The sequence below is a fragment of the Thunnus thynnus genome, chromosome 1, assembly GCF_963924715.1.
Source record: "Thunnus thynnus chromosome 1, fThuThy2.1, whole genome shotgun sequence".
NCBI classification, from domain to species: Eukaryota; Metazoa; Chordata; class Actinopteri; order Scombriformes; family Scombridae; genus Thunnus; species Thunnus thynnus.
Window position 1 is genome coordinate 18553494 of NC_089517.1, and position 27771 is coordinate 18581264.

General features: G+C 40.1%; 1 protein-coding gene and 1 long non-coding RNA gene across 2 annotated transcripts in view; one reads left to right on the top strand and one right to left on the bottom strand.

The window, feature by feature from the left end:
- Positions 1 to 12391, top strand: part of LOC137182099 (uncharacterized) — a 42754-nt gene extending 30363 nt beyond the window's left edge. Inside the window, exon 3 of the long non-coding RNA XR_010928246.1 lies at positions 12306 to 12391. This is a non-coding gene — a long non-coding RNA (uncharacterized lncRNA). The remainder of the gene's footprint in view (positions 1 to 12305) is intronic.
- On the bottom strand, positions 775 to 27771 carry lmo1 (LIM domain only 1). The gene is made up of 4 exons (XM_067588370.1): positions 26892 to 27771; positions 12301 to 12514; positions 2691 to 2816; positions 775 to 1284 (listed from the first exon to the last, which is right to left on the bottom strand). Exons 1-4 carry the CDS (start codon positions 26911 to 26913, stop codon positions 1179 to 1181), a joined length of 468 nt encoding a protein of 155 aa, XP_067444471.1. The 5' UTR covers positions 26914 to 27771; the 3' UTR covers positions 775 to 1178.

Here is a 27771-nt window from a genome sequence, read left to right on the forward strand (position 1 = left end):
TCAACTTTATCATGTTATTTGCAGCACTTAATCTTCAAGAGATTCTTATAAAATATCATTTTTAATTTGAGACACACTTGTCAATGTCAACATAAAATGATAACTTGATTAAGTCGTGCAACTCCATGTTATATGCAAAGTGACTTTACATAAATTATCACTTGAGGGATCTGCTGAATATCTGACAGCTCTACCAGAGTTGGTGTATTGTTGGCTTTTGGTGTGTGTATCAGATATAACCTCATCAGATAAACAGACAGTGTCACACAGCTCCATTAACAAAGTCTTCTGGGAAAAGTACTTTTTAATACAGCCCTGCACCTCTGTTGCTGATGAGTTTGAATGCGCTCAAACTCAATGAGCATTCATTTTCTCTCTAATTTAGTTGCTGTTGCATTTCATTTCCAGGTCAATTCACCCTCATAATCAGATGGCAATTAGTGAAGCATGAATCACAGAGAGCAGCTCAGCTTAACTCACTCCCTTTCATGACACCTGCAAGTCCACAACAACACAGTTTGGAGAAGCATTCTTTTATTCCAAATAAAATCTTATTTAGTTCATTTTAAACAGCATCTCTAATTCCATCAGAACTCTGTAAAATGTAATAAAACTTGTTTTGTTGCATCATGTTTTAAAGAAGGACTTCAAATATATTTTCTCTTGCAAGGCTTTTTATAGCATTGCAGTTTTGGAGACATGATTACATATCAACACATGGGCCAACCTCCTCCAACAACTTTGGTTTTGGTACAAGAGAAAAAACTCACTATGAACATTTAAGAATCTTTAATTCACACTAGTAATAAAATTGCATTACATTTCATAAAATAAATGTTCCAGTTTATATATACAGAGAAAACAGACTGTACATACCCTCCAATGAACCATTTCTAAAAGGAAAAGAAAACAAACCTGAAACAAATTTCACAAAACATACAAGCAATACAGTGCTCAGCTAAGCAGGCACAACTGTACATCAAAATTTGTAACTGCTCAGTGTTGGGGTGTGGGAGGGGCAAAAAGTTGAACATTTACAAGAGTCCTTAGGGACTGATAAAGGGGTCTTAAAAAGTATTGCAGGCAAGCAGACAGATGCTTGTCTTTTTCCAAGTGCAGCAGAACATCCATCTTGTGTGTAAAGTGTGGAGCCGAATGTTGCTGCCACGAGGTTCCAACTATTGAACCTGTGTCTCAAAGCTCCCATTCAGCTGGCCCTCCTCATAGTCCATTTGACACAAAATCATGTTGTTTTTTAGGAAAAACTTGTCTCCCACGCAAAACCTGTTGGCAGAGAAAAACAAAGGCAAAACTGTTGTTAAAAACACAAAGACGATTAGTGTTGGCATTATGACAAAGTGGTGTGTGTGTTGACTGGCTGCCTCTGCTCTGCTCTGGCAGTGAAAATGCATTTAAGATCAGCAGGTAATGATGATTTTGTTTGATTGCACACATTTGGCTCAAGACATTTTACCTGATGCACACTGACACTACGCCCTGTCAGATTCAAAGCCTGCTTTTGATAGTCATCATAAATGTGTGGCTTCGAATAAAAGTAGATTAAAACCCTATCATTTCAAAGCAAGCAGACAGGAGCACTGGCGCCCAACGAAAGGCAGGTCAGCTCTCCTCGGCCTGGCAAAAAAGGCGCTGGCACCACAAGAGTTTCCAAGGAAACTCTGCCACGGGGTGAGCTTTTCACACACCAATTTGGTTCCACTGCTCAAGAATGTTTTTCCTCTAAAGTCTCAGAGTCAATTGAAGAGGAAAAATAACACATAGCAGCCTGCCCCACTGATGTTATTCTCTATGCTGCTGTTTGTTTGTGTGACACAGTGGAGAAAGCTCCATAATGTGACTGAAGGGGAGTGAAGATAAGAATATAGTCGAGCGTAGCTTGGCTTTAGTAATGTGCCAGGCTGGTAAAACAGTCACGGCCATGGCAATACTGTGCCAGATGAGACCTGGCTTCATGTCTGCCAGCTGAGAAGAGAGACTGCAGTCATAATTCCCTTACAGCAGGTGTTCACTATGGTAACTGAATCTGGCCTGCAGAAGGTTAATGGGCTTGTGCTGTGTGGAAGAACAGGGTCACAGCACCCCTGACAAGCATGCAAAGGACGTTGTGCTCCCAGAGTGGTGCCATTACCAACAGTATATTAATGGGAAAAAGCAATATTTGGGTATGTCATATTCTATGTATATCATACCATAGGCTTTGTGCTCGCTCCAATTTTATAATAATTCCTATCACTAGGGAAACACCATTTCACTCCCTTATGCAGCAACACACCTCTGGAATAGACTTTATTTTTGTAGCTCCCAGCTACCTCCTTGAAAACGTAAGAGCTCATTTTACATCCTCTGGCTTAAAAGATTTACAGATCTAGCCACAAACAAGGACAAACTGCTAAACTGCTGGCAGAGTGTCACAATAGAAAATAATTAGCAGAGCATTACAAATGCAACACAGCAACCTTTATTCTTACAAGACAATCCACATGCCCCAAAAATTTAGGTTTTTTTTTTTCACACTTCCAAACTGCAGTCTGCAATAATGTAATCAGACAGATGTACTCTGTTGCACCTTAAAAGAGAGCTATATTTCAGCAGATTCTAATATTTAAGCTATTGGCCATTTTAACAAAAAAAAGGCTATGTTGTTATGCAGTTATGATTTCTATTCTTACCTCTGGTTACAAAGCTGACAGGCAAAACAGTCCAAATGGTAAACATTATCTCTGGCTCTCATCACCATTTCAAAGGCTGGGATCAGTTTACTGCAGGCTGCACAGTTCCCCGTTGTACCAAAGAGCCTGAAAGACAGAGAGCACAGACGGAGATTAACCCACCTTCCCTTTACCTTGATGCAATAAAAGAGTAAACAAAAACGTACTGACAGCAAGGACAATAGCAGAAAAAAAAAATGCTGCAATGGAAGAGAAAACATGGCAGAATCAAAATACATTGAATGTAATGCACAAATCTTTCTTGGCACCCACTTGGTATTTTTGTTAATGAGAGTTACAAAAATAGATCTTAATTCTTGGCTAATGATCTAATTAAAATGATCACATGGTTTTAATCTCCTTCTTCAAAGAATTCCCCCTTTGCACGTTGCAAAAACAACAAAAACAAGTCTGAGGTAAACCATTTGAGCTGTTGAAAGTTTTCTTTCTTTCAAATCTAAAATACCTAATGTGGCTATCCCCAACCAAAGCCAGCTGGATTTTACACAAGAGGCTGCGTTCTATAATGAAGTCATAAGTTCAAAAGATTTCTGTTACAAGGATTCACACTCAATCCCTTCTCTCTCTTGCTCCATCTTCCTTTTTCATTCAGAGAACAGAATGATTGGAGATGTAACCTTGGAGAGTTAACTAAATGTTTCTCAGACTCACAACTCAAACCTTGCTGCTGCTTGTTTAGGCAACTGTTTATTAGACTGGAGCCAAATGATAAAGGTCACAAACAGAGCAAGGAAGCACTGGTGTAGATCTCTTTTGTCTTCAAAGGGACCTCAATGCTTCTCCCAGTCAGATTTACATTTTCATTTTCCGAGCGCCTGCCTTCTATGTTTAATTTGGAGATTCTGAAGCACAGAAAGATTTATATATTCTGCAGGAGGAGAAGGAGCGTTTCACAGCTTTACAAGAGGAGATAAGGCAACAGCAGATTGCCATTCCAACAATATGTTAAATGCTTTTCCCCAAACTTGTAGGGCTCAGACAGAAGAGTCACAGCGTTGATATTCGGCCTCGTTTAGGCTAGTCCCATTCAGTTGCTTTCACCTTGTTAAAGAAAACGTCTATCCAGCAGCCCTGCTTCTAATTAGGGGCCACTGCCTCAGAGGAGCAGGAGAGACAGAAACGGAGGGAGAATGGCTGTTATGTTCCATGAGAGGGATTCACAGGGTGTTAAACAGAGACATTGTTACAACTGCTTACTGTTTCAGTAAAATACTGCATGTTCTCATACAGCAGACAAGACAATATGGCACTCTGTAACATAAAGAATTTGTTTTTTTTTCCACATACTGTAGAGACACATTTACTGTAAACACTTGCAGATACAAGTGTTAATTAATGCATTTGTCAAAAACTATAATTCCTCCTGTGGGCACCCATAAGATAATGAATGACAATAGTAAAACACAAGACAACAGTTGTAATAATATAAAATCTGGCTTTTAAGGGGAAGTTATAGTTGTTGACAAATATTGTACATTAATTAACACTTGTCCTTATAACTTATAACTACATTATAGTGTGTTATAAACATTTATTAAATATTTATATGCTACTTATAAATGCTAAATAGGGGGATTTAAAATAAAGTGTTACCAAAAAAAGGATTACATACACACATTCAGTCCAAATATCACTGCTCCAGAAACAAACTGTTTCTATTACATTATTTGCAGCAAACAAATTTTGGCGACCCTGATTTTTTGTTTTTGTAATTTTGATTAATTAATTCTCTTCCCTAGTGTTCACCTTACACCAAAAAGCTTTCGTCTTGGGGTGTAACTTACTGCCTCCCACCTTCTCAGCTTGAGGAACCAGTGTCATCATGACAATGGCAGAGACTGCTCCAGATTGTACCACACCTGAGCTCTAACTGTAATGAGGGGTCACATACAGTCGTGATGTCTTTCTCTTTCCCCTCAGGGAACCAAAGCTATAAAAGAGCCTAGAGAGCCTCGGCCACTTACAGAGTCTGACATGCACACACCCATAACAGCTCGTAGGATTATTCTAACCCATCTCCATTACACCCCGCTGGGCTGTGGACATGGTGCTCACTTGATACATACAGGTTGTGAAAACGCTTGGTGGGGGAGGCCCAGCTTGCTTCCTACACTGAGTTCCACCTTCAGTCAAAGGAGTGTGTGACACCTGTGGCTCATATTTTACCTTTTAGTTATAAAGTGTCTCCAAAAAATAACCCAAATACTGTGGGTGTAATCTCTTCTTCCCTTTCTTATGAAACATTTTTTCAGCATCCCATCTCTGCAGCTGTTGACAGACACCTCCCAACCTACTGTAGGTACTGTACACTGCATTTAAACAGTCCTGCAGAAACACAGGGTATTTTGATTAACTTTTAAGAATTATTTTTATCAATCCAGGAGAATAAAAGCAATGCTACTAAAATACAAAAACAAAATATTTATGTTTTATATATTTACATTTATTTATATTTTATGTTTACAATATTTGTTTTAGCAGTTGCACTGAAAACAGATGAAATAAGAAATTTCATACATACATAACCCTCATGATGTCACCAGGGTTATCTCAGCTTGAGCTTGATACAACAAAAACAGAAAGCCTGCAGACCCTGCCTGGGTAAACACCCACATCTTTCAAACTCCGTGCCCCCCAGTTTGATAATGTCACAGATGGTGATGTCACTGATATCACAGTGACATCACCAGTTTGAGTAGTACCACACATAACGAGTAAACTGACCTTTGTGTGTAAAATTGGTGGAGTTCCCCTTTAAGGATGTTTGAGGATCCTCAGGAACTCAGACAGAGAGCATGCAGCAGACAAGCCGCCAAGGTAATAAACCCTTTGTGTATGTGTGTTGAGGCTGTTAGCTTACAACAGTGGTCTTCAACCTTTCTCAACTCCAAAACAATTTGTCTGATGTCAGTCAATTCGACTTGGTGGGGTGGGCGGATTCAAAGGTCTGGACCCAGGCAACAAAACAGTTTGACAGAAGCAGAAATTGCATGAGGCTAATTGTACGGAAAACCTACTTTATTGTAATAACAACTGCATAAAACAGCATACGTAGGCGCAATCAACATGAACATGATGTAATCCTCTTTATATTGCCTCTTTGCTCTCTGTCTTGGTTTTCTTCTCATGTGGACTGTTGTTCAAAACAGACGGCTGTTTGTTTAGTTTTAGCCATTTCTCCATATTGCTAGTGCTATGGTGAAAAACAGTTCTTCTTTGTGTTTGTTTGGTTGTTTGCAGTTACATTTTAAGTTATATATATATTAAGCTATATGCCGAAGTGTTGAGTTTGTATTAATGGCGTAATGCAGTAACTTTAACGAGGCAAACAGGAGTGGATCAAAACCAAGCGGGTAGTTCCGGGTCTGAAAAGTGAAGCCAATGTGGAAGTGCCTTAAAGCCGCATTCTTTCTAATGGCCAGCAGGGGGCAACTCCACTTGCTCCAAAAAAAAGTCTGAATGTATAGAAGTCTATGGGAAAATGACCCTACTTCTCACTTGATTTATTTCCTCAGTAAACATTTTCCTAACAAGGTCATGGTCTTAATTGCTAGTTTGAAGTTTTCTTCAATACAGCGTGATTGTGTGTATTCAAAACACCCCCGTTGTTTTCACAACTTTGAACTCGCCCAACCTAATGGAGACTGCAGGGTCTAACTGTACTCAACGTTTACTGAACATTTACTGAATCTGTGTTTCTCCATATTGAAACAACGAGAACCCCTGCCAGCCCCCCCAAAAATATTTTTTAATATTTGACATCCGAATGAATATCCATTCATGAACATCCAATGAACATCCAATATGGGATAGAGCGAGGGGCAGAGAAGTGACGGTGGATGCGAGCAGGGCAGAGGAAAAGGTTAGTAGTAAGTTGTCAGTCTGGCAGTAAATGTACAGTACAGACTACAGTTTGTCGCTTAATAAATGCTAAAAAGTCACGTCTGTTGTTTCCCCAAATGCTGGAAAAGTAAAGGGGGTTAGCTCCAAAGTTGCATAACCTGAAGACACAAAACAGAGAAATACAGAACGGAGAAATGTGTGGCCCCCCCCTCCACCAAATATCCAAGATGGCGACGGCCAAAATGGCAAAGTTGAGACTTCAAAACGAGAGTCCACAAAACAATGGGTGATATCACGGTAACTACGTCCATTATTTTTTCACAGTCTGTGATTAAAACGAGACTTCGTACTAATATAAGACCAATTATACTTATCAAACAGAGGGAATTAGAAATAAAGGCCTGCCTCTAATACAAGCCTGTTTCAAATAAAGGCATAGTACCTTCTGCAGTTGAGGTAAATAAAGGCCCCAATCCCTATCTGAGGAAATACGGTATCTTTGTAAAGGCCATAGGATCTTCTTAAAATATATATTTTATTATTTCACAGACCCCTTGCAATTACACCACAGACTACTAGGGGTCTGCGGACCCCCAGTTGAGAAACAATGAAATACAAAAAATACTTAGTAGTATTTTTGAATACAGTAGATACCTAAACAGGAGACAAAATGTTTCTGCTGCTGGCTCAGAAAGGCTTTGCATCCATCTTCCAGAAATTTCTTACTGGAATGAAGAAATTTCACTGGATGTGACTGTGTGCTATTCGCACAGTTCTTCCACCAACAATTGATGTGTCTGGGTTATAACATGGCATCAGCATACGACTTAATTGGGCCTCTCGTGCTAAGAGGAGATTAGAGACTGAGAGTAATGTTCAAACACATTACACTCTTTTCTTCCCTTTCCTATGAAGCTAAAAGCTATGAGAGCCACCACTCTAGCGGTCTCATGAGTAACAGCTGAAGGGAAACTACACATAGTGAGCAATGAATGTTTCACATCAAAACACGATCAAGTGCAAAATTTAAAGGTCACAGGTTTTGATGTCAGCTGAGAGAATATAGAAAATTAGAGTCAAACAAAAATTAGGCAAGGCAGAAGCGAACACATGAATGGACTGACCAGGTTAGTTACCACCTTTATCTTGTGCAAAAGTATGGAAAATACTCTGATTAAAAATCTAAAAAGCTAATATCATCTACACAAGCTGAAGGATCAGGATAGCCAATTAGCTTATGAAGATTTTTCTCACTGTAATCATGTAACCATACAAAGTATGTACAATAATTTGAATATAAACACACAAGAAAACTGTTAATACAGTTGCTCCAGTCGTTTTTTTTTTTTTACTTTAAATTCGATATGCTTCGCAGCACTGAAACACAGCCTTCAAAGAACATAAATTGCAGATTACCTTTTGAAAAACATTAATTCGTTTCATTCATAATAGATTTTTTTTGTTTGAATGGACTATTTTCTGCAGAATTCCCACGTATTGTTCTGACACATGTCATGTATTGTAAGAGTGCAGTGGCTCATGCACTTCAATTTCCCTGGTCATTTGGATTAAATAAATCAATATTCTCAAAAGGAAAGTGGGAAAAAATTCAACATCAACACAGTTTTTAGTGCTTCTATTTTAATAGCATGTGAATGATGACTTTCTGGAAAATAAGAGAGTACTGTTGATAGCCTCTCATAATACACTGGGCCCATCAGGCTTTGTCGATCAATCATTGGCATTGTAGCAGGGCTTGAAGCCTAAAAAGTCCCATTTTAAAATAGACGCTTCTGTGGTTAATTTAAACAGATTAGATGGTTAGAAGTGCTGGTTTGGATTGCTCCCCACAACCTGTGAGACATTCTGGCATGGCTTTCTGAACAGGATAACGCAGTGAAAGTGAAAGCAGACTGGCTATTTATTGGACAGCTTTAATGTGAGTGAGTGTTGAGGAACTTTCAAATTTAACAATCTGTGTTCAGATATTAAATGACCCCTGACATAAAAGTATTTCCTTCAGGTCTACTGTTATAAATGTAATTTTTTTCTGTAAATATATTATTTATTAAATTCATAAGCATACTGACCTAAACACTCCATTGTCTGCTGTGTTATATTTACTGAATTAATAAGGATCAATAGTCATAAATGCATACTGTTTTATTTGGAAATAAATGGTTTTTATTTGGAAATAAAAAAATGTTTATTTTTAGTTTGCCTGCCTAATCTCTATTTCTTATAATCTTGAAAACAGGAGGAAATACCGTACAGAACATGTCATACTCTAAAATCTCTAAAAAGAGTTCTTATTCAGTAACAGTTTTAACTTTGTGTGCTGTTGTTGGGGCAGAGTTGGACAGCAGTAAAAAGTGTAAGAAACTCAACTCTCCTTCCTCTGTTATTGAGTTATTACAATGGGTCTTTAGAGAAAAGAGGGCCTTCTTTAGTCCTTTCAACTTGCTGCTTTGCCAACTTCAAACCCTTAAAGCTCCTACAGTGCCTCTCTGCATTACTTCCCTCAGATTGGGCTGTGGCTCTTGAAGTTTTCTACGGTACCTGTTCTCTGAGCTCTTTGAGACTTCCCAGTCTACGCAGGTTTTGTCAGATTTCATAAAAGGGAAAGTTGTTAATGCATGCATCACATGTTCTGACCTTCAACAGTTGTGTCTTTTTGAAAGTGTAAACTTTTATGTTCAGATCTATTTTGCCCAGAGAGGAAGAGCAACTGTTTTAGTTATTAAAGTAGTGAGGAGAGGACAGATTTGAAAAACAATCACATCCAGATGGAGCTATCATCTTCCCCCTGCTATTTCGCCAGTTTGTGGATAACTTATAATGTTCATTATCTTGAAAACGTTTTTCTCTTACAGTTAATTTTACCCCCTTTTGATAAGTGGATGACTATTATGTCCTCTCTAATATATGAAGTAGAAGATTAAATGATCTTAGTCCTGATGATCACACCATGACTAGATTGTCAACCCTCTGGTGAAGTCATACGATCCTGGGCCCTAGACAAAAGGAAACGCCTAATTAATCTATTATTCTCATTTGTAATGAAAGAGTGTGGCTAAGTTGCTAAAAAAAACACCCTCAGTACAGAGAAATTGATGTCAGGATGATTAGAAATTCTGGACTTTTTGTTAGTGCAATGGTTTGGAGGGCAGAAGAGGACACAGGCTAAAGTGTGTGTACATTTTTAGTGTTTGTGTGTTGAAGATTCAAGAAAGCGTGAGTGCATTCAATAAGTTGCTAATGCCACTGAAGGACAATCACAGATGGAGCTCCTATAATAATTAATGTGAGCATGGCAGGGTTCCAAACCCTGGGAAATAACCAAAGTGTGTTTGATCCACCCGTGTGTCTTTAATGAAGTGCAGGAGGCTAATTCAGTGCACAGATTTAACTTCATTACTGCAGGTGAGGGGAGTCTTACTACACAGAAGGAACGAAAAGGAAACTGGCGCAGGACGGAGACTGCATCACCTACTTTCAAATGCTCTGGTCTCTCAAACTGCCTCTTCTCTACACGCAAGGCAAGGTTTTTAATTTGTTCCATAATAGAATTCATCTCAAGCATCTCTAGCCATTAAGTGTTCTGCATTTGTCGCAGGCTGAAGAGCAGGCGAGTGGGATGGATTTCATTAGGCAATCTGGGGCAACAGAGGTGCACAGAAAGCTCTCTCCTCATCTTCTTTTTTTCATTCTTATTTTAGTATTCCTAACTCTTTATTTCATATGTCACTCTCTGATTTTCATCCCATCTCTGACCTCTACATCTTACTGGTCTAATGTGCGAGAAAGCTTTTCCTTTTCCCGTCACTGTGCCAGTTAGGCACTTATGGCTTGGGGGTTGGGGTTGCTGTCTTTTCAGCAGATGTATTTTACCAAGTGAAAGTCTCTGCGCTTCATCATTTTTGCCTTCTCTTGGTCATTTGCCCATTTATTATTACCTCATATGCACCATCTGCCCCTTCTGGGGGCAACACTGGGTCTTAGTGGACCTCTCACTGCATCTTAAAAGCATTAACTGTGGGTGGGAACTGATGGATGGTAATGGTCTATCTCAACGAAACGTCCCTAAGCGCCTCTCAAGTGGACTGCAGGCTCCTTCTGGGTCAGAGGAAAAGCTGAGATGTGAGTGAAATGTGAGATCCATGAGTGAGGTAGGAAGATAACGGAGTGGCTTATGGTTCTCTTTACTTTGAATTTTAATAGTGATTGAAACGATGTCTGCTGTTTTAAATGTGTTCCTCTAAATCAGAGTAATGAACGGATCCAAACCCAGTGAGTAGCAGCAAGCTGGAGATATCAATGAGGGAGTGGAGAGACGAGTAGGCAGAAGGGGAATGGAGAAAGGGAGAGGGGGAGGACAGTACAGGACAGGGAGTTTTAGGAGGGGGGCCTAGGGCACCGGCATCCCTAAGTCGGCCCCAGGGGGGTTCCCTCTCAGATAAATGGTAGGATCTCATTGGGAATGTGACTTAACGCCCGGGAAATGGTCATGTTTAATTTAACAAGCAGATGGCAGGGGACATCTGAAGGAGGGGGAACGGGGGGGGGGAACAGAGCCAAAGACACTGGTGAAGCAACATGCCTGCCTGGAGGTACAGCCTACAGCTCTGGTACAACTGAGACCTAGTCTACTCCATGACAGAAGTCTTCTGTGTTCATGTAAACACAGAATAAAAGATGTAATTATGAAAAAAAAAAACTGTGCGATGAAAAGCAAAAATTACACGTAATCGTATTAACTTCACACCACAGAAATAATGGCTTTTAGCTTAATGGGTATACATCTTCTCAGTACAAACAGAAATGGAAAGACAATTCCTCCATCTCGTACACAGTGGATCAGGAATATCTTATATTATATGAGGTTAGAAGAAATTAAGCACACACTGCAAGGTTCATCTGGCCAATTCTGTGAGTTGTATGTTTATCACTTCAAAAAGTAATAAAGTTTAAAAAAAAAAATTACTGTCTCTTTTGTCTCTCATTGTGACGTCATAGAATCTCTATCAATACTATCAAACTAATAGTTGTATGGAAAATTTGTATTTTTTTAGCAATCAATAACACTAGTCACAAGTCAAAATCCGAAACAGGTTACTATTATAGAATTTTTTCATGTGAACATTAAAATTCAGATGTTAAATTATGTGTCCTATCAAAACAACCTCTTATAAAAATGTATGCCAATCCTTACTCTCTAATTAAACTGTAGTGCTGAAAACGTCAGAAATGTCATGACAGCATGATTCATGTCTTGATAGTTGTACAAGAATCTTCATAAGTTATACAGAATGTAAATTTCTTTAAGGATTACAAATAAGGAGATGAATTGCTCCAAAAATGCCCTAAAATGTTTATTTTCTGCCTATGCTATTCTCTTGTGAACTGTCTCCAAGTAGTATTACTTTCTGCTGTACGCATACTGCAAAATAAAATGACGGCAAACTGTCTACATATCGGGTTTTGCTATCATGTAATTATAACACGGAGGAGTCTTTGCAGTGATTTAGATGAATTGTAGATGTGTTTCTATGAATGGGAGCCACACAACTTAAACACTGAAAAACCGAAGCAAAGTGGCACTAGAAGGTAAAGAAAAACCTTCACTCCTTCATGTCACACGGCCCTTGCAATGGCATGGTTTTTGTGTTTCTTGTGAGTGGAGAGGTGACTGTGTGTCTTTTCTTGCCTCAGGTAGTCCCTGCGACAGAGGATGAGGTTGGCTTTCGTATAGAGGGTGGAGCCCACCTCCCCCAGGCGGCAGTCACAGCAGGCACATTTGAGACAGTCCTCATGCCAGTATTTGTCCAGGGCCTTGAGCAGGTAGCGGTCTTTAATCTTGCGATTGCAGCCAGCACACCCCTTCTGTTTCCCTTTGGGCTGGACGGAGAGCATCGGCACACCTGTAGTGATAAGGAGACAAACAGCCATGCGTGATTTACGGCCCAGGAACACGAGTGACTTTTCATGTTCTCTTTTTGATAAGCCGGCTGCTTCTCGAGGCGTCTAAGCCTGGCCTCGCGCACGGCCACAGCACACTGCCTACCTGCTTCATATGCATTAAAGAAAACATTCTTCCATGTAGATAGGCACACAGGTCACATTGGACTACAAAGCCCTGACGTACTTGTTCCACTTAGAACATGCTGTAATACAAAAGTTACATGACTGCTTGCAGCAGGCTTCAGAGTAAGGGGCATGTCTTGTGTATTTCTGAGGATACAAGACACAATGTTTATTTTGTTTACTGTGAGTGTGCCATGTAGTACGTTGGTTACCTACCATTTCATCAAAGCCCATTTCACTCAACTGTCCACAGCTGTAAAAGCTCCTCATGGGCTTTGTTTGGTATAGATTAACATTAACCTTTTAAAAAGCCTCTGACCACAAAAACGTTGCTACCAGACCCCAGTGAGATATGTTATGGCCTAAGTGCCTTTTAGCATACACTCACTCTCTGTGTTTTCATACATACACACACACACAGGGAAACACACAGACACAAACTCACGCACACACATGTGCACACACAAACCACAAACGCACACACACACACATACACACACAGTGTTCCCTACTCAGAGCATTACAGCCTTTCCTCCTTTTACACTTATCTGTACTCATGTGTCTGCAACGAGCGAGCCTAACTTACCAAACTCGCAAATTGCCCTGCTGTCACGCAGGTCCCCTTTAAGTGCGCCTTTTACCCTCCTAAAGGACAAATAAAGTCCATTTAATAACTGCACTAAACACTAATAGTCTATGTGTGGTTGACATTTGTGTTTGGACTAAAAGCCCCCCTCAGGCCACTGCTGGTACAGAGGCAGGGGCGTGCAGCTCCCCTCTGTAGCACTAACAGGTCTGCCACAGCTGAAAGCACAAGACAACAGCTCTTAAGACACTCTCTCACACACTGAGCTATTGATCTGTCTAAAAGAACACACAGTGGATGCCACTTGCCACTCTCTTTCAAAACACATTTCTCTCTCTCTCTCTCTCTCTCTCTCAAAAAAACAAAACAAAACAAAAAAAACCCCTGGACACTCTGCATCACAGGGGGTCAGGCCAGTATTTTGTGTGTGTGGGTATCTATAAAGGCCTATTTTAAAGACGATGAAGATGTTATACAGCGTTTTATATGAAATGTCACTGTTTAACTGGTGCACTTTAGAGATGTGTGCAGGTGCATTGTGTCCGGATCAAATGCAGGTTGTAACAGTGTATTCTGTAGCTGTTAATGTTAAGTGTGAATAGGGTCATTCTGTAGTTGGATCTGCAATTTTAACAGTTACTTCTGCGGTTTGCTCAGTAATAAACGCAACCTCAGCTGGTGACAGGGGACCGCTTCACTCTGTGCACTGTTTTTCTCCGCTAAGCCTGTCAAGTTTGTTCTCTTTCACAAAAACCTTACACCACTTTTCAAAGGACTTCTTTGGAAAAGGAAAACATATTTTCTCTCTCTCTCTGTTTCTCACATGCATGCACACAGACACACACACACACACATCCGCATACACAAATGGACTCACAAAGTACCTTATTGGATCCAGATTTGCTCTGCAATTTTTGGCCATCCTTACATCAATAATTCTATGAATGTAATATAATTAGCATTTCCCCTTTTAAAAAAGAGGTGAAAGAAATAGGAGAGCTTGTTAGTCAAATTTATAGCTTTGGTTTATATGTCAGTAAGTGCTCCAGTGGTGTTGAGCCGTCTTATTTCTTTATCAGAAGTGGAAAGGAGAGGCTAATTGGTCCAGTTCTGGTGATGGGAGCCATCAATTAGTGTTCTGCCTGCCCTCCAGCTCCCTCACCTCCCTCCCTCACCAAAACAGGCCCCTTGAAGCTGGCACATTAGGATCACAAAACCTGCTATAAATACCAATGTTCAGTGTAAATGAAGCTAAAAAGCTTCAAATTCAAGCCACACTGGCTAAGGGCGGACTCTTCTACCTGCATTTCATGGCTTGTTAGGGGAGCTCTCTGCAGGTATGCCAACAGTGCTCGCCTGACAGGCTTCTACAGAACTAAAAAGTCTTAATGAGGAGAGCGAAAATGCCTGTGTGTGTTTCTATGTACATGTGTATGTGTATGTACTTCTGAGCTTGTGCAAAGAAAAAGAAAGGAGTTTCTGCAATTCCCTTGGGATCACAAGAATCTTTAATTTGCCTTTTATGACACCTAATTAGTTATTCTACTCAAAATCTTTGCTTTAAATAAGAAAACTAATTATACAAAAAGGTCGTTCCCCCACCTCCAGAGAACTACTCCTAACTGGTTGAGACCACCACCCGCCACACACTCCTTAAACATATCACGTGTGTTTTACATCACATTTGAAAAGGCCAAAGCTTAACCTATCCTGCAATTACTGTATGCTGCTCACCCCCCTGTTGGATGTGTACTTTGTTTTAAACCCTGCTCAGCATCATCAAAGTGACAACACACTATGTTTTAATGCAGCCGAGGTTCTGTTTTCAGTTAGTCTCACATTCATTCCTTCATGCATATGTTCTGGTCCTTCAGGCCTGACTAGAGAGAGATGTCTCAGAAGAGGAACGTCTAATGTCTGCCAGGAAACCAGTATGCACATTGAACTGATGCCTCTTCCTTGAAGCCATTGCAGGGAACAAACACGGGTTTGATGCCTTCTACAAAAGCAGCACCTGGAAAACAGCTTTAATAGTAGTGTACCAAGTAGTAGCTCAAACCTACTAAACAAAGAGCAGTGACAGAAAAAAAAAGATTGTGTAAAGTAAATGTCTTTTCAATTCCCTTAATGCCATGAGACATTTTCTTGCACCTGTCACCGCTCTCGGCGCAATGTGAAACTGTGGAGTTGAACAGAACCTCCCATGCTTGCCACCTCCCAGGAAGAAAAGCTGCATTATGAAAGGAAGTAGCAGACTAGGAGGCAGCCTCCACTTAATCCAATCCATTTAACAGATACAAGTGCCACTGACCTTCCAGTGTCATTTGATGTCACCAAAAGCATGCCTCTCCACATCACAATTCGTTCTCCAACAAGGGATGTATTTTACCCCTCAAAGTGGAGAGACAGCACTTGTCCTGCCAAATATCCTTCCTGAGAAGGAATTTAATTTGCCATTAGTAGTGTGTGTAAAGGCCTGTCATCTCTCTCTTCTTCCATCCATCTACTTTCTTTAAGATTGTATCTTTCAAGAATATGTACAGTTTCTCAGCCCAAGCAGTCTGTCAGAGCATGTATTTTCCATTATAGAGATAGCATCCAATTTCTGTGTTACCCTATTTAGACTTCCGTCTTTACAGCTATCAAAAAATCACATCACTCTGCTAACCTTTTTGATATATTTAAGGTTTTAAAAGAAAATGCGCTTTTTGGAGCACTAAAGGAAACATTTGAAAGTAGAGAAATATAATTATCACATAGACATGGCAAGACCCACATTTCCTCAGACTGGACAAGGAATGCGTGACAAGAAAGATGATTTGCTCTAAAACCCTTTTCTCTATTGTTATCACCAAAATGTTTGGTTGTTTTTTGAATGAGCGAATGAGCAGGTGCAAAGATATATGCTGCATGGGTTTCCTATGAATCCTGGAGCAATCAGCCATGCTGTGTCATGTCATGCAGAATAAAGGAAGATTGGTTATTGCTTTGGCATCAACTGCTGTGGATACAAAACCAGGAAATAATCATCATCCTCATCATCATAATCATAAAATTGCCAGTGATACTGTCTGTATTTCTTCTATGTTCCAATTACATAGTTTTTATGTATGCTGATTATTTTCTAGATTAATCGTATAGTCTATGAAATGCCCCCCCCCCCCCCCCCCAAAATAAGACCAAAAAATGCCCATCACAATTTCTAAGAGTCTAAGGTGACATTTTCAGTTGATTTGTTTTGTCTGACCAACAGTCCACAACCCCAAATTATTGAATTTACAATCATATATGGCAAAAAAATCTGCAAATCCTCAAGTGAGAAGCCGGAACCAACAAATGTTTGGCATTTTTGATGACTGAACTGAAATGATCAAAGTAGCAGCTGACCACTTTACTGTCGATCGACTAATTCTTTTAGCTGTATTTTTATGTGCATCAATGTGCATGCAACTAAACTGAAATGTAATTTACGCACAAAGTCACAGTATCCTCCTAGTACACGCATGATCCCAGTGGAACATCTGCTCTCACAGGCGCTCGCCCTTAATAGCAGAAGGGACAGTTGCATCTGATTCTGTGTTTTGTTAAATGCCTTTTGATCAATTAAAAGAACCGATGCCATGGTGTGACGCAGACTTTGCTAGTTCATGGGGAGGTAAAGGATCTTGATGAGAATCACTCAGCCTTCCTGACACATGGGGAGGGAGGCGGGCTTTCAAGGAGGTGGAAGTTGGCCATGGGTGGGCCTCCTCTCAGGGGCCCCTATAATTCCTCCTCCCAGCTGCAGCAAACAAGAGTGTTAGGCACCAGCATGGTAAATGCACAGACTGGGATGCTCAGAGAAATTAGATACTACATTACCAAATGATTGCGTTTAGTTGAAACAAGTGCATCTGTCATCATCATCTTTACCATCACCTTCTCTTAATTCAAAGCACTCCTGCACAAGACATCAACTAACCATAATGACCTACGATGAATCTATAAACTGCTGCATGAAGTTACCAAACTATCACACATCAACCCTGCATAACTGAATGAATGAATCATCTTAAATAAATCTGAATTATATTATATTATATTATATTATATTATATTATATTATATTATATTATATTATATTATATTATATTATATTATAGAAACAGGGAGAACAATATAGAGCAGTGTAAAATCATAAATGTCTATATTGGTTTCCTCAGTGCGTGTGCAGTTTAGAAGCAACAGAGACTTGCTTTAAACCCAACTCTTTAAGGTTTCTGCCACCACTGTGAATGCTGTGGTCATGTCAATCCCAAGTAAAATTTGTCCCTGGGCCAAGGTGTCTGCCACTGAGGTTAATGGGGATCTCATGCAGATGTCTTGCCATTGTGTGCATGAATCAGCCCCTTTCATTCAGCTTCCGTCATTGCTGTAATTGAGCCCATAGACACGTTTCTCTATTGCCAAGACAAAATACAAGACATCTGGTAATAATATCAGCTGGAATACACATGCCAGTTGAAAGCCGACTGATGAGTGTATTCTGAATGATAAGCAAAATAAAGACCACTGATTCACTGTGTGATTCATGTTCCCATCCTTATTTGGATCATATGCATGGAGTAAAGGAAAAGATATGCATGAACACAGACACACACACACTCACTCACTCACTCACTGAGAGAAACACACTGACACACACATTCTCAAATTAGGTAGTTTCTTACAGGGCCCAAGTCAATATTACATTCATACTAAAGGTGTTTTCTTATAGTTTTCTGTAAGAGCCTTCTATGTTACTGTAAGGCATGCTACATTTCCAGATGGTTGTGTATGAATGCTGGGGTCTGTGGGGTGATCTCTGGGACTGTATGCATGCTATGATTATGACATAATTAACACCCACAGTAAGTGGGAGAGAGAGAGCAGACAGGGCTGGTGCGGATGAGGAGGGGACTGTTCATTAACAAGATGCACTCTCTCAAACTTTGCAGCTTGCTGTGGCTAATAAGCCCTGGTGAAACGGAGCCCAGCCGTCCCTTGCATTGACCCTGGCACTGCCTGGGATAAGGGAGGGTTTTGTCTCCTGGAATAATTGCTCTTTTCACATGTTACAAGTGTCCTGACCCCCACGGTCGGCAGCCACTTTCCCTACCATAATTACTCCTGATCCGCTCCAAATGAGTCAGCCGCATTAAGGCTGCAATAACACTGGCCCGGCTTCAAGCGCGGCATGGGGAGTCTCAGCAGAGCAGCCTGGAACAGGACTGCCTTTTCTCCCAGCCCACGGTCATTTCCATCACGTCAGAGGTGCATTTCTTACACTTGAAGTCAGCACGAAGGCCCTGGGCCTTTTTCTGAGGCTTACAGAAGGCATTGTTAGCTCCTGGTGCTCACTACTCACTGTGGTTTGGCTGCAGACTCCATCCCAATTAACGGAAAACTTCATTAGGGTGTTTTTTCCACACTTTTCAGCCCCCTATTATTTTTAATTTATTCACATGGGGTTAATTAAAAGAAATGTATCACAGAGATATGCAACAGCTTTCTAATTAAATTCATTGCTGCTTTTTTTTAAAGACATGAAACTGGCAGAGTTTCCAAATTATTACAGAAGGCGACTTGTTCCAACACTTGGTTGCTCAGTAGTAGGGTGAGATTAGAGCTCTGCAAGGTAAGCTGTCAACAGCAAGAAACAGAGTGAGAGAGGGAGAGATGGGGTGAGAAAATGAGAGTGAGGGAATAAGATGAATGAGAAGAGGGAGAAAAGACACCACACAGTCGTGGTTTTATCGTGCTGGGTTACCCCAAATAAACAACGTGAAAACCTTTAAAAAAAAAGGAGGACTGATGAACTGTCAGTGTTGTCAGAGCAAGGAGAAGATTTGGTATTGGATCAAGCCATATCAAATGTGGGCGTAATGTTAGGCTTTGTCTTCTGTTGATCTGATCTTGAAACCTGCCATTTTACCATTTTTCATTTAAGTGCAAGCTGTCAATAACCAAAAGGGCGAATGCATCTTCATCTTCAGTCCTCATACAGAAGTTGTAAGATCAACTGACACTTTTAGTGTTCATTTGAAATCGAATAAAGGGAAAATCAATCTATTCTAAAACTTCTTTTAGACTTAGATAGAAGAGGCAATCTTATGTGCCACTTCATGATTCCTGACAAAAAAAAAAAAAAAAAAATCAAGCTATTAGACCTGTCATAGCCACTTTCCGCCATTCGGAAACAGAATAATGCACAAACACTTTTTAGTCCACATTAAAAATGCATTTAGAGAAGAATAAATGTAGCCTTCTAAAGTTTGTGTCACTCATGAGGTCAGGAAGTGATGTACAAAATCCTCCCCACTCCCCAGCAATTACTGCACACTTATTATTTCAAAGGATATGCCAGGAGACAGGTGTGCCATTCAGGGTCCTCAGTGTGTTGAAAATGGAGGGGAAGAAGGAACACCATACTGTGGTGCACCGTGTGAGGCTCTTTAATCTTGAATAATGCAAATTCCCCACAGGGGGCAGTTATTTGGCAGCACGGGCCTCTAATGTCATTCAAGCACCTAGTCCCACACCTGATGGGGTAAATAATGAGAGAGGTTGGTTGGGTGCACAGTTAGGGGGGTCCTCATGCAGACTGGGCGTGATGTCATGTTGGATGGCAAGTTAGTCTTGGAGAGTAAAATTTTATGACATTGGCTGATGGTTGATTATGAAGATGGCTTGCTTATAATGAATTCCATTTAATAGTTTTATATTACCTCATAATAGACAGACTTTTTCCACAAGGAGTAATTCTTACTGGCTAAAGTCAAATGGCAATTCAACTTGAGACAACTGGTCAAATGAAATGAAATAAAATGATATGATAGAGGTGTGAATGGGAGGAGGGGCGTGGGGGGGGGGGGGGGGGGGGGGATCCAATGTCTTAGAAACAAGTTTAAGTTAATGCTGAGCTCAGTGGGAATGTGTGTATACAGTAGATGTTATTTGCCCCTGAATTTGTAGTTGCAAACATCATAGTTAAGCACTGATTAAATCAGCAACTTCAATATCCAAACCCTAATCTACTAGCTTTAACAGTGAAAGAACTACCCCCCTTAATCAGAGTCTTTAATTAGCTATTTAAGATTTGATTTACTGAAGGTCATCCAATAAGAGATTAGTTCTCAGCAAGTTGGCTTTTATTTAAGAGAAGGCACCCCAGGCTTTTCTATTTACCAACAAGATAGCTGTAATATCTAAAGAAAGTGTGAAGCCTCTGTCCCCCATTACTCGGGATACTTGTACTAAAGAGCATCTCTAAGGAGGCTTTTAAATTTGTTATGTTTGACCTAAATAAGTGCATATGATATTTTTGTTTTTGCCAAAAATAGCCTTGTAAAGGTCATTTCAAGTTGTATTAGAACTACAGAGTATACTGTATGTATGCATGAAGACAGAACAGCTACAATGTATATCTCTACAAAGTATCAGTTGTGCAGTAACATTAAAACAACTTATAGGTTAACTGCTGTAAAGTGCACATGTGTTATGACACTGAACAGCATCTTCATCCCCTGACTGAGAATGCAAATAAGAAGAAGAAAAATGAGCCTCTGGTGAGAAAGAAAAGTTATAATGCATCTTTGTTTGAGATGCAAAAAGGATCTCACTTAAGAGCAAAGCTACTTTGTGACACTCAACCTGCCGAAAACTGAATATAGCAATGGGAATACAATAGAGCAGTGTGGTGTCTGAAAGACATTTACAGTGAAACAAGTCTGAAAGTCTAAAAGCCCTGCTAGCAGCCCCTAGAGGCTGTGCTGCTCCTTACATCCCCCAAGAACAAAGTGTCTTTTACTGACCGTCCAACACTGCCATCCTCAGAGCCACACACTTACACAAGCAAGGCTGAAAACACATGAGGAATTCTCAGCAACAGCACTTAAAGAATGGTGGGAGCTACAGTAATTGGATAATGAGAAATAGGTAAGGATCGGGGCTCTGGCAAATGGAAAATATGACGCTGGCAAGAATTTCTGCCAGCACTGTGTTGTGTGCACTGTAAGGAGAATACAGCCGGTCAGTTTGTATAAATGACTTCTCCTTCTGAAACTATTTTATTACAGTAATACAGCATTATTTCTGCAGGTGTTCATGTTTAACATATGTCAGTGCTACTCAAACTAAACAACATCTGTTTTACAGGACTTACAAGCACATGGATGTATGTGAAAATTGTCAACTGCTGCTGTGAACCAAAAGTAACACTGATTCACATGTTTACATATAAATCAGAAATTCAAAACTCCATCATTTTATACAGTATTACACAGTTTTTACCATTATCCATACCCCCCAAAAAACGCACATACACAGTTTACCTGGGGCTCCCCACCAGAATAACATGTTCATAGCATACACTTACAAACAATACATATGTACGCTCATAAAGAGGACACCCTTGCCTTTAACAAATATGCATCAAGATGGATTAAATAAGACCTGTTTAATACTGAGCGAATAATAGCATTTCTGTATGTTTGCTTCAAGTAACAAGAAAGCGTTAAGTGACATCAGTGTAATTACAGTTTGAGATTCAGTCTACACATGAATAATGCTCTAATCAAAGACATATGAACATTCATGTTTCTTTGGCAGTCTAAAAACCTTTAAAATGTCTTTTTTCCCCCTTTTTTACCTTGCAATATAGAAGCATGGAGAGTATCGTAGCATAGTATGTGAATGAATTTGTGAGACAATTTCCTCATAATTTCATTGCGTGCACATTATTACACATAAAAGTATGTAATTTACATATTAAATGCATGACATTAACCCTGCAGAGTTTTGATTTTCATTGAAACTTAACTTATAAAGTGCTTCAGTGGACTAACAGTGTAACAGGTGATGTTATTTTACTACAAGTACCATATAAAGTTTTTCTTCAGTTAAAATTTTCTGTGCATCTTAACAGTAGCACTCAGTTGCCGAAGAAACATAGTCGTGACATTAATTTTGACCTCTGCTAATCTCAAATCTTTGCTGCATGTCTCTCTCCTTTCCCCATCTCTCCTGTCTTCTTTGCTAAGGCTATGATAACAGAATGAAGGAGAAATGATTTTCCAGAGAGAAAAGAATACGCTTTACAGAGTGCTTCAGAATGCCAAACAAGTCAAAACAGAGAGTGTGCAATAGGTAAACAGGTGAACAAATAACTTTGTGGAGAAAAAAAAAGTGATGAGATGTAGCAGGAAGTGTGTGCGTGTGTGTTTATAAAGGCACCAATGCAGGAAGAATTTTTTCCCATATCAACATTAGTGTAGTCAACAGCAGCTTGAGATACTCAGGGACAAGTGACAGTGAAACCTGCTTCCAACAGGTTCAAACTGATGAATAACTAACAATATATTTAATATGTGGCGAGCCATTATCTGTAATGCTGGACTACCAGGTGTCGACAAATATCACAATGGTTTTATATCGGCACAACCATCAGACGCTAGTGGGGTTTATTTTTTGCCGCTGAGAACAGTTCTCTGCATGTGCATTATCAACATTACTTCTGAGCATGTCTGCATTTGTCTCACAGCTACCGGTAAGACGTTAGGTTTTTCCAAGGTGGTTTAAAGTAACAATTCATCTCACTGTGTCAGCATAACTGTGGATTTTGTCAAAGGTTTCATTGCAACGTCTGAAATGACCCTTGCGGCTTTGAGTTTCTTACTTGTTCATATCATTTTCAGTGTGACACCTCTACCTCTTTATGCCGCAACCTTCACTATTCTCACACACAACTCGACAACATAGCAGAAATTCTTCTTGACGCTGAGAGAAAATCATTTGCAGTGAATAAAAACACAGGGTCGGACATTGAACATGTATCACAAGGATCAGCCGTTCCTTGTGATACATGTGATAGCCAGATCTTGTTGTGAGAATTTTTATGATAACATGGCTAACATGCGGCCTCTGGCAATAATAAACGGGATGCTCTCACAGCTCGAGAGTGCATAATTGAGTTTGTGCGCCACACTGATGAGTGCAGCCATTTACATCGAATGCAGGTGGGCGAGCTCGGTAACACGTGTCTCTTAAGTCTCAATTCGGTCCCTTTGAATTCCACTAAGATTATGGAAAATGATACACATCTCGCACACTCGTAGATGTGAAGCGATCAGGACTGATAGGGATCTAGAGGTTTAGTGGTGACAGATGAAATTATCTCCAGTGAGAATTCTGCATTTGTAAGATGGAATTAAACACTTGCTGCTCAAAATGGTACAAGTGTGATTTCCTAAGCAGTTAAAAGGAATAATGAGAACAGCTTTAGTATATCATGGATGGTGAAAACACTGAAGGCATACTGTATGTTTTGGTGCTATTTTGCTGTGTGTATGCATATAAAGCAGCATTCATTTGTTACACTCCTAGTAACTATTATATATATATTATATAAAACTGTCTTCTGACAATCTACAGTATGTTTGAGACAAAATTGGAAAAGTACAGCAAAGGCAATACAGGTGCCTGCAATAAAGCTTCATGAAAAACGGTAGTGACTTAAAGAAATATCAAACGAAGCAATGTGTTTGTAATATTGTTCAGGGCCCAGAGCACAAAAACCAGACGTAATTTCAATATTTGAAATGGGCAAGTTTAATTTTGAAGTAAGAGCAAACCAATAAGCTGAGAAAATAGCAAATACAAGAGAGCAAATTGCATTCCTTTGGAAAAGTGAAAAGACTTAAGGAATATATAAAAGTAATCTCCAGCTGGAAATTAGAAATCAACCCTCAGAAACCAAATAACAGAAAAGAAATATTACTGTCCACTTTCTAAATCAATATAACATCGCTACAAGACAGTATTACCATGGTAACACCGGTAAAGAATGAAGCAATTCTTATTATTTCAAAATAAAAATCGGAGCCTGAAGCCCAAGTTTTATTACAGCAGTCGACAGATCACCAGTCTGTATTCATTTGAAGCATTGCTTTTCAATCACATGCTTTATGAATGTACAAATTTCACTGGACAGGATGATAACAGGACTGTAAATTAACAAGCAAAGGTAACCAGAAATGTATCAGTAGCTGGAGGATTTTTCTTCTGCTTTAGAGTCTTTAGAGTATACAGCTGTGTTGAATGTTCAGCAAAAACATGCTTTATGCAGCGTGGACACACTTTCTTCTCCTGCAGTTGGTTCGAAGATGGAGAGAGAATGGCTGAGTTGCTTTTTCCTCTCAAATTAGACGCAAATAGGAACCTTCGTATGGCAGGGTAAAATAAAAATGTTGACAGAATATTTTGGTACATGTGTTGCTGTTCATTACTATGACCTGCATATTAGGTCATTTCATGAAGCAGTGCCTCTATTCCTTTAACAGTCCTGCTCCGTGCTGTCAGACTCAGTGCTTTACCAGATAGTGTATATCATAAGTTAATGACTGCACCATATCTCTAAAACGGTGATTAGTTTACAATATGCGTGTAAATTGTGATGGACAGGACAGACAATATGAGCAGGTCACCACATACGCAACATAAGAAATATTTTAGGTTTGATCCTATGAAGTTTATAAGGAAAATATAAGAGCAGCCTGTCTGAAAATGTATTTTCAATGCATGACTTTTAATAGATTGATATAGTATGAAAGATTTTCTCAATGGAGCTCAGATAAGGGAGTGAACAGATTCATTTCTGGTTATTGCTTTTGTAGTGCAAATTGGTGCAGACTTTTCTAAGAGAAGTCAGAGTTCAAAAACACTGTCTGCCAAACAGGCAGCCTGACTTTGTTGCCAACTAGGATCGCAGGCTTCGAACACGGGACCAGACGCAATGATGGTCTGCTTTACAGGTCACATAAGGACTAAAATATGAACACTTAAGCAGCACATACAAACACAAACACACACACTCACACACACACACACACAGGCATAATAGTGAATCAATCAAGAGAAACAGACAGTAATCATACACATGCACCCATGTGGCCACCCAAAACAACGACCCACACCTCTCTCTCCACATACACACACATTTATTTGTGCAGGCACTAAGTGGATACATTAGACAAGAAGGTTGAATTGACAAGCCTATAACTTTAGAGCCAATAAACGCTAAGAGGCACCACAGTGAATGAGACCAGATCCGAGCAGCTCTGTTGACAACCTGGCCAAAATACTGGAGCTGCTGGTCGGGTCCAGCAAATAAAGGGTGAAGCTTTTAGGCAATGAGCAGCAGGTGATCTCAGCTTTTCTGCAAGTCCTAATGCTCCTAAAAGCCACTCTCCCTGGTTCTGTAATTGGGCATCAGTAGTTAATGTAGTATTGACTGCATTACATGCTCCTGTGCATCCTTTCCCACTAATGCCATTTGCATCACCTTGTACATTTACCATATTGCTTAGCCAATAACTGTTAAAAGCAATCTGAATCATGAATCATATAGGGAACTTTTAGCTGGACAGACATCCAAAGGAGACAATTTACAGTTGAGTTAATTTGGGTACATTAGCAGCACAACATGGATTCAGCCAGACAGACCAATTTATGTCTCTGCCGCAAACCTTTTATTGGTTTTTAGATGTGTAAGTGAAAGGATGCTCTGCTAAGAGATGAAATATCCATTTTCAAACATAAATAATGGGCTACAAATGCATCCATTACTTTTGGAGGAGGAGCCCTCCTCCAAATGTGCAAAAGCTATATACGGTAATTTGGGAAATAACACACACACAAAAAAAATGTCTTTTATGATTTGTGGAGGTTGTCATAGTGCATGTCAGCAGGTGGTCTATTTTGACAGCAAAACAACCTTCAGCAGACTCTTTAAAAAGTGTCATAAGAAAGAAAAACAGCAGAGAATAACTTCATTTCAGCTTCATAATGCCTTTTAGTGCTGTACATGGCGTCCATCTGAATATTATTACCATGCTATGTTAATAGATGTTAATGCACATACATCACACTGAGCACCATTTAAACCTGTACTGTATAATGCACTGCACGTCTCAACATCAGTTTAATCCAAAATGGGACGTCATTAGAGGCGAGTTTGATTTAAATTAAAATTAATTAGATTGCCTCACCCATTAACCTAAATACATTGAAATAGATAAGTAATGCAAGTAGGCCTATTTGGATGGAAAGTGAGTGAACGTTGCACGGCGCTATCCATAATTTGCAATCAAGTTAAAAGCACTCTGCTGTCATCTCCCATCCCGTGGTGATGTCAAAGGCTGCCTCGCTAACTTCACAGACGCAAAAAGCACTTAAGAGGAGGAAAGAAAAGAGGAGCCACAGCGTCTGTGGAGTATCCTCAAACTCCGGGTTACACATCAAAACGCTACAGACAAATCTAGTCTAAAAAAAAACATGCAACTCCTCTGAAGTAAACTGCAGTTTGGCAGTGCATGGATATGTGTGTAAGTGCACCTCAACTTCAGGGTACACAAGGAAATCACAATATTCAAGTCCCTTCGCGAAAATACGGACCCTGTCGGGAGTAAATGGGGTTGGAGAGCCCGTATAAAGCGGAGGCTGCGGGTGCGCAGGGTCCGGGGCGATGGGGAAACACTTAACGTGTAAAATGTCAGTAGTTTGCCGTGTTACTCCCCGGGTTATTGCATCCTACGGTCGGAGATGTTACTCACCCTCTTCCTTGTCCAACACCATCGTCCTGAGGAACGAGGAGTCCTTCCCCGGGCGATCCGTCCTCGGCTCCAGCAGGCTGCACCGCTCGGTCTGCTCAGAGCTTCTCCTGGAAATGGCTTTGAAACGCGCGGTTGACTAGACTACGCCTCGATACACCAAAAACCCTGGAAAGATGAATTGCCGTCTGCACGTTTTTTTTTCTCTCTCTCCTCCTATCAATAATAATTCATACGCGGAATACCGTGATATACGCGGCGAGATCCCCCTATCCGGACTGAACTGTAATGCAAATAAATAGCGATCAAACAGCGTTGGTTGCTCTTGATGAATTCCATGCGAATAAAAAAAAGGCAAAACAATGAAAAGCGATATAAATCTAGTGTCGCCTATCTGTAACGGTGCATACACACAGAGACGGATCAGACGCTCAGACTGAACGGCTGAGCTCTTCCTCGCTGTTAATATTCTCTCTTTCTCGTTCTCATTTGCTCCGAAACGGCAACTATATTCAAACAAATCCAATTGCAAATCTGACAACTGCTGAAAGCAAACTCACGCCGCCTCTCTCCCAGTTTATGTGCCGCGCTCGCCTCTGCTGCTACTGAATAAATGCGCGCAGTTTCCACAGACCCTCGGATTCCCCTGTTAATTAAATCAATTCATTATGCTCAGATCTGATTAGCAGCCCTTCCCCCCTCTTTGAATCAATTATTCAATACACAAACATAATTGCTTGTGCCAGAGGTGTCTAAGTATTAGCTTATTTAACTCCAAGGACACTAATTACCCCTAGGGCAAGGGAACTTTTCTCATTAATTCTGACAAAACACAAAAGCGAAAGTGTGTGTGTGTGTGTGTGTGTGTGTGTGTGTGTGTGTG

Coding starts and splice junctions, on each gene's coding strand:
- lmo1 (XM_067588370.1), bottom strand. CDS start 26,913: ATGGTGTTGGACAAGGAAGAGG. Junction 12,515..26,891: donor GGTGTTGGACAAGGAAGAGG/GTGAGTAACATC, acceptor TTATCACTACAG/GTGTGCCGATGCTCTCCGTC. Junction 2,817..12,300: donor TGTCGCAGGGACTACCTGAG/GCAAGAAAAGAC, acceptor TCTGTCTTTCAG/GCTCTTTGGTACAACGGGGA.